This window comes from Poecilia mexicana, unplaced genomic scaffold (genome assembly GCF_051168715.1).
Source record: "Poecilia mexicana isolate PSO_F unplaced genomic scaffold, ASM5116871v1 scaffold_17, whole genome shotgun sequence".
NCBI lineage: Eukaryota > Metazoa > Chordata > Actinopteri > Cyprinodontiformes > Poeciliidae > Poecilia > Poecilia mexicana.
Window position 1 is genome coordinate 26,982,454 of NW_028263386.1, and position 7,807 is coordinate 26,990,260.

Consider the following 7,807-nt stretch of genomic DNA (forward strand, 5'->3'; position numbering starts at 1 on the left):
TAATGGTGGATAAATGACTCACAGTTGCAGGGAAACTTTGTCATCAGTGGCTACGCTAAGTAGCCTGAGCATTCGTGGCAGGCTCTGGTGTGGAAAGCTAGTTTTAGCATAGCAAAGACAAAGGGGGAGGGTGTGAACAGTGTGTAGGAGAGTGATTGACAGCACTAAGACCTTCCTCCTGGCTCTGATTGGTTGTTTGTGGCAGGTCTATTTCTGAAGATAACTAAGAGTTGGCAGAACACCTTTTTTTCACAGATTTGTCTAACAACATTGGCAGTTTTAAACAAATGTGAAAAACAATTAAAGTTGTGTAATGCAGCTTTGAGTTTCCTCTCACTCGTGAATCCAGGCGGTCACATCTGCATTTTGACCTTGCAATTTTAATTATCCACGACTGACTTAGTTATTACAGCATTCCTTATTTGTGTCACAAGACAAAAGATCAGTGTCAGTTTTCCTTATTTCTCCTTCAGGACTTTTCTTAGAAGGCCCTCTGCATTTCCTGTCTAATCTGTAGACTTCAGGGCCACTCAGGACTGTGCTTTCAGTGTTGCTGAGAAAAAGAGTGAAAAATGTTATAGCGGCCTCAGCACCTAGTAAGGAAAATCTCCCACTATGAAACATTCAGAAGTTAAGTGATACGGCAAAACTTGGCCTCAGGTTTATCACATCGTTTTTCTCCAACCTTTACCAACAAATTGACTCATCCATATTTTCTTACAATGTCAGGATGAGTCCCACCAGATTAGATGGTTCTAAACCTGTTTAGGATTTTACAGGAACGAAGGGATCAGCAGTGTGTGGGATCTCGTGAGTCCTGTTAAAGTGGAACAGTAGCATCGGTGTGGCCTATGCAGACATTTCAGATTACCTTTCTGAGAAAGAAGTCATTGTTTACCTGTCCTTGAAAGACCCCAGGTTGGAATCAAATATGAATGCATATCCAAATCAAACCGGTTAGGATTTAGTACACATTTCCAGATGAAAGTAATTAACTGTTTACAAAGCTAGTCAGAATCCTCATTAGTATATTAACTTAAGGTTCAAATACATCATTTATTTTACCCTTCCTTTTCAGGGTGTAATAATGAATTATGGCTATAGTTTTAATTACTTTCTTTCATCCATTTAATGGCCTAAACACACCTCCCTACTAATATTTTTGATAAAGGACAAGTTTAAGAGAAACCACATACTTTAATACAGTCAATAAATTAAATTCTGATGAGTCTCATTTGTCAGATTCAAAGTACCTTTTGGCTCTTTTGACTGCTGTCTCCCCCAACACCACTATTACTAACCTATTCCCTTTCAGAACTGTAAACGGGTACATCTTTCTTACATATTTTTTTTACATTTTCATATATAGTGTGCTGGTGTTTTTTTGCTTCTTGTTTTGTGGAACAATTTGTTTTGCCTTACTATTCTATTCTATTCTATTCTATTCTATTCTTCTTGTGGTTGGATTTGTTTTAGAAATGTCTCCTGGCGTTTAGTCTGAGGTCACTCCACAACCACCGGCACAGATTGTCTGGTTATGATTTGCACGGCACAGAATCAAGCTTGGGTTTTGCAGCCACCTGTCGGTGACTATGCGGTAAAACAGCAGTTTATTAGCGAGCGAGGCTTATTTCATAGACACCCTTTTCTGATAAAACACACCGAGAATTTCTTTTTACAGGAATAATGAGACGCATGCAGAAAAATCCGTTTGAACCCGTTAGGTTTCCACCACCAGCGTTGGGGTTCAAACCGGCTCCAGCTCCAAGGTTTGCAAACTATTAGCTCTGTTCAGTCTTCTGGGATTTGTTTAGCTAACTGGCTAATGGGGTGCGAGCTTTCTTTTCCTGTAAACACTGGCCTTTTCCCTCCAGCCCCCAGCGTTTTTTTTTTACTTCATATCAGTGCTGGGTGCTTGTTGTAAGGCTCAGAATAAACGGTTCTCCTTAACCATTTTTGTTCTTTTGTTTTGCTGTACAGCTAAATTAAAACTAGCCCCGCTAGCTTAGCTTCCGTCCCTATTTCTGTTAGGTTATTTCTGCCTAGCACCCTGAGGGTCAGTCTTATGTGTTTACTGTCCTTTTCCAGAGTCCCCCAGCATTTTATAGAAGCTATGAAGCGAATTTCAGGAACACCGGACATGGCTTCTAAGACCCAGCCCCAAAAAGTTGAAGGTAATGCTTGGTACATTCAGGCTCTTTCCGGTCATTAGGTTAGGGTTAAACTAAACTAAACATGGTCATGGCTGTTATCTCATATATACTTATGTTTGAGAAATTATTATTTTTAAGAAAATTCAAATGCATACACATTTTAACATTTAAAAGATTTAGGGCATCCAGCCTAGACCATTCAAAATATAAGGTTGGGGGATAATGATGAGACATAAAGGAGAAAATATTTTTTTTCCCATAAGGCAACACCTCTTATGATTTTTAAAAATAATAATAATAATAAAAAAGTGAAACGTCAACTTACTCATTTAATTTCTTTTTAATGCAAAAGTGTTCACATATATTTGAAGATATAGATATAGTCCTAGTCCTGCTGTACTTCACAGCATGAAAAGCAGCCTCGATGTCATTGCTAGCTTTACAGCAGGACTAGAAAAGAAGTTACACATGACAGTTTTTATAGAATAGCTTTTTTAAGGTTTGTTTTGCATTTTGCAGCAGATGCTTCTGTTGACAAATGGAAATCCTCCTTCCAGCCGATCGACAAACAGAATGAGAAATCTGAGGACAAAAGTCCAAGTTCTGAAACGAGGTGAGGAGAGCAGTACTCGTTCAAATTGTGTTGAATGTTTTTCCAAGGCGAGTCTTCTGTGCCTCAATCGTTGCATCAGAGCTTCCATTTTGTTTCACCTGGTGGTTAAAATTGGGTTGCTCCTAGAAGCTATTCTCACAGTTTCTCCTCCTGTTACTCGTAGGACTGAGCTGTATGACCCCAACGACCCTCTGTCGTCAGACTCTGAGCCTGAGATGCCACAGCTGCCCCTTGCTGTTCAGGACAGCAGCCAGAGATGCAAGCGCCCGTCTCCAAATAGAGACGCCAGGCGCTGGGAGTCGTCAACAGTGGCGAACCGTCCGCTTGAAAGACGGATGGCTCCACAGACAGCCAGACCCACAGACAGCCGAGATCTGAGTCCAGGGCATGTTCTGGCTAAAAGCCGGGCTTACAGCCCAGAGAGTAAACTACTGGACCGTCCGGGTTATGAATTCCCAAATGGACACTTGGAGGCAAGAATCCACAGTCCTGACAGACTGAGTCATGGCTCCTCCTCCCAGACTATCCCCGAATCCTTCAGGGGACTGAGGACCAACGGAGGGGAGAGGAAACCTCTTCCTGATTATCCAAGAGAGGTAGCGCTTAACGTTTTCTAAAAGTTTCACAGAGCATGTTTTTTTTTTCGTGTTCTTTTTTTTAAATATAAACATTTATTCTTACCCTAAAGAGTGTGTGTTTCTTGCTGTAATAACAAGTTGGTCTTTTCTCTCTCTGTAGATGGCCGCCCCCCTCAGGGTGTCTCCATCTCGGTTAAAGCGAGACCATCAACAGCTGGGATATGTAGAAAGAGGTGAACTCGTTAGCTCTTTGCACATGAGTCCAAAAATAATTATATGAAAAATAAAGCTGACATGATTCGAATCAATTTTTGAAATAATCAACTAGTTTGTTAATCAATTAATTGCTACAGACTCAAAAAAGGCCATTTGCTCAAAGAACAACACAGATCAGCAATTCAGCCTAAACAGTAGAAAAATGTTTACATTTTGCATTTAAGATTAAAAAAATTCTTATTCTGCAAGTGCCAGAGTTTCAGCCTATCATAGTTCGTTCTGTATAAGAAAACATCTCTTAAGCACCTATTGATATCCAATTATCAGTTGATCCAAAATGAATCATTACACTGTGCTGATGTTAAGTCAAGCAGAAATACCATGTTGATGTTAGAAGGATTTATTTGGCTGCAGACGCAGTTTTTATTACAAATGAGGAATAGTTCCCCCCAAAATGCTGTTGTTGCATTTTAGACAAAAATTTTTTTGATTTTCCTTTTCATAAAAGGGAATAAATTGTTTGCATTGTTTGATGAAAAACATCAGAATATGTTAATCTTTTTACCTGATTCTCACAATAATTGAATAAACTACTAAAATAATTAATTGCATCCTTAATAAAAAAAACAAAAAACGTTATTGCTTGTAATGACTTTTTGTGTTTGTGTTTGAACAGGACTGGACCAAGAAGCGCCTCCTCCGAAGCTCATGAGGACTAAAGAGGAAAATGCTAAACTGAACAAGTAAGCACCAGGCAGGTTCATGTCATCATTGAAGCTGTTTGCTCTAAAACTACCCAAAACACAAAATAAAAAACAAAAACAAAAAAACTACCACACAAACCTCCATTCATCTGATTGGAATATCATGTGTTAGACCTACAACAGTATGCCTTTAACCAGGATCTGTTGGAAAAAATGGTAAGTATCTACTATAAGAATTGAATTTTGTTATCATTTTTAAAGAGTTGCTGTCTTATTTCTATTTTCATGTTGGGGAAATAAAGAAAAATGCGAAACTTTGTGAAATAGAAAAAAGAAAAGATGCATTTTCTTCTTAAAGTGTTTTCAATCTAAAGACAAAAAATAGATCTAAAAATTTAGATTTCTATTGTGCATCCATGGAAGGTCCAAAGAACCATTTGTGGCTCTGCAGCCTCAGGTTGCAGACCCCTGGCCTGTTATACTGGAGTTGAAGAAGCTTAATGGTTTAGATTTTTTCTTTTCACAAATTAAGTGTTCTGTTTGCTCCAGTTGCAGGTCACTTTTGCACATCAATAGATTTGAACTTTTCCTCCTTGGTCTTTGTGAAATAACTCAGGCTCAGTCATAGAGTTGGAAAACATCTTGGATTCTCAACTGGTTTTAGTTCTGGACTTTGACTGGGCCATTTAAACACTTGGAGGTGGTAATGGAAATTATTGTTCTGCTCAAAGGCAGACCACCACCATTTCATCCTGGATCTGTCCATAAACCCTCCCTAAGCATTCTGCCACACGCAGCCTGTTTCTATGTGGACCAAAAAGTTCTGGTTTGGTTTCTTCTGACCAGAAAACCTCCAGAAGAGGAACAGCTGGCTGAGAAAGAGTGCTGAGATTAGGTTGTATTCAGATGAGTTGTAGTCCCTAGTCAGATTGCTCTGGACGTGCAGTGGGTTTTATTTAAAACTCTTCGAGTCGCAGCTCCTCTCTGAGCCGCAGTTTCCAAGCTTCATGCCCTCCCCCATGACTCCCACACTTGGCTCCTTCAGACTAGACAGCAGCCATTAGCAAACACCTGCTGGGCTCATTATACAGAGCTACTTCCCAGTGTAACACTGGTAAAAACATTGTTAAAGTCATGTTGTGATGACCTGAAGGCAGAGCTTGAGAAAGAGCAGGAGTTTTTAAAGAGACAGAAGCCCAATTTCAAGTATTAAATAACAAAGTGAAATTTTGTTAATATATACAGTTTTTAACAACTGAAGTTAACTTAATTCACTGCACTATAAAATGGCAATATACGCCTAGAAAATACATAATACTGCCCTTTTAAATAGCTCAATTTTTGTTACTTTCCATATTAATCACAGACTATAGATTGACATTAAGTAAGACGGAGTAGAAGTGAGAAATACTGCTACCTGCAAGTGGGATTAGAATCAGTTTACCCTGAATGCTCAGGAGGAGCACGGCAAATGTCCCAGTCGTGAGGCGGGAGGTTTTCCCTTTAGACCGTCAGTTCCCGAAACCACACACACAGAACAAACCTCGTACTCTGAGCCCCCACACAAAAGCCTACTGGGTCCAGTGGACCTGTCTCTTAAGACCACGGGAGAGTTAAACCCCAATGGGTCTGACTGTTTTTTTTTAAAATTTATTTATTTATTTTTTTGCGGAAAATTTTCAACAAACTTACAATTATGCATTAGTGCCAAAATTTGCTGATTTTTTTTACCTGAATTTCTGTGAGGGTGTGTTTGGGATACCCTGCTGGTTTAACATGTGTGTTCCAGGTGTCCCATCACCTGTGACCTCTGTGACGTAGAGCTGTCCAACGCTCAGGAGCTGGAGGAACATCTGGACAGCCGAACCCACTGGGACACTCTGGAGCACATCCAGCGCAGCAGCAGCTACGACGATATGGCAATAGCATTTCTACAGGTGAGAGAACATCCATGTATCCTCATGTTAAATAACCCTAGTTTCAAAATATCTGTCTTAAATAAAAATAAAAACAAAATCTGATTAGTAGGAGGTATTTTTCTCCCAATAGGAAATCATGGTGTACAAAAGCCAGCACTGTAGCCGAGCCATAGAGGAAGAAGCACTTCCAGGTAAACATGTTACTGCTGGGTCTCAGGAATGAGACCCAGCCGGCCCGCTCTTACTCCATCTGGTTGTGGTTGTCGGCGTCCCCAGGTCTGCAGGAGAACCACCACATGACCAAGGTGGAAATGCTTCACTGTGCGGCCTGTAAGGTTCACGTGTCCACATCTGCAGCCGAAGTGCAGGCCCACGTCTCCTCACTGGAACACCTGACCAACACCAAGGTGAGGCTACTGACTGACCAGCCCCTGCCGACACATCCAGCAACACCAGCTGGTTTCAACGTCTCCAAGGTTTTCCACTGGCTGATTATTTTGTTTCCCATCAGGGGTTTGAAGTTCAGCAGAGACTTTCCTGCCTCAGCAAAGCAGAAGCCATGCTCAAGAAGCTGCAGCCGCAGTTTGAACTCTTCCTAAAGGTATTTAGACCAGCCCAGCTTATTAGAGGGGTAGAATTGAAAATATTTATAAAATATATGTAAAATTGACTTTTGAGTTTTACCTTATCTTACATTATTATTCCCTCATCAAAAAAATACCTGGAGTGTTGCCTTGATTCTTTCATACATGTTTGAGAAATCCTTTAATCTCCTTGGCAACCATTCAGCTGTGCAAAATGCCCAGGTGGACATAGCTCCGCCTTCAAGGTGCAGCTCCTCCTCAGAGCTGAAGTTTCCTGGCTTCTGCCTCACAGAGCAGCCCCCTCCCCATGATAGACACACAGTTGTGTTTTCATGTCTTGTGGGGACTTTACATTGACTTAGATTCATTTTCTACAGCCTAACCCGAACCGTAACATCACATACCAAACCCCTAATCCAAAGACAGTATTTCCCCTCATGGGGACCAAGAAAATGTCCCCATAGGGAGCTTTGGTCCCCACAACCCCACATTGTAGACAGAAACAGGTCCCCACAAGGATATAGAAAGCTAGCACACATGCACCCCCAATCTGAAAAATGTAGTTTTTAGATTGTAATTATTTTTTTTTACCCTCGAGTAAAAATAAGAAACTTCTTAATTTATTAGTCTTTAATAATATACAGTAGATCTCCTTAGCCTTAACATTGCAAAGTGTCAGAACATAAATGTTTTATGGGATAAAAGAATAAGTCTGAAGTATGTTTCAGTTTATTCAGCTGTGATGAAACTCAGCAGCTTGTTTGAAGGGTCCTGTATGGATCACAGACACATAATGATGTTCATGTCATCAGTACTGTACTAAATCTAACAACTGAACTGTTGGTGTTGTTTCAGGGAGCCTGCCCGTTTGAATGAAATCACTCCATGGTTAAGGATCTCCTCAGCTGAAGAACACTCAACTCCACAGAACGTCATCCCATCAATATCACTTCCACATGTCATAATCTCAATAAAATACTGTCATTTTTCTACATTTTCTTTATTTATTCATAACAGAAATTATTAGAAAAAGTCATCAG

The 7,807-nt window shown here is 40.2% G+C and overlaps 1 protein-coding gene across 2 annotated transcripts; it reads left to right on the forward strand.

The window, feature by feature from the left end:
• Positions 1 to 1,468: 1,468 nt before the first annotated feature.
• On the forward strand, positions 1,469 to 7,759 carry LOC106929210 (uncharacterized). Of its 2 annotated transcripts, XM_015005940.2 has the most exons (12): positions 1,469 to 1,597; positions 1,682 to 1,769; positions 2,089 to 2,174; positions 2,673 to 2,766; positions 2,930 to 3,362; positions 3,505 to 3,577; positions 4,237 to 4,303; positions 6,054 to 6,201; positions 6,314 to 6,374; positions 6,460 to 6,590; positions 6,695 to 6,784; positions 7,623 to 7,759. In XM_015005940.2, the coding sequence occupies exons 2-12, from the start codon at positions 1,687 to 1,689 to the stop codon at positions 7,641 to 7,643; spliced, it is 1,287 nt and encodes a 428-aa protein (XP_014861426.2). In that variant the 5' UTR covers positions 1,469 to 1,597; positions 1,682 to 1,686; the 3' UTR covers positions 7,644 to 7,759. The 2 variants fall into 2 exon arrangements, with proteins under 2 accessions (XP_014861426.2, XP_014861427.2); XM_015005941.2 differs by lacking the exon at positions 1,469 to 1,597 and having other exon boundaries at positions 1,604 to 1,769; positions 2,676 to 2,766.
• The last annotated feature ends 48 nt before the right edge of the window (positions 7,760 to 7,807 follow it).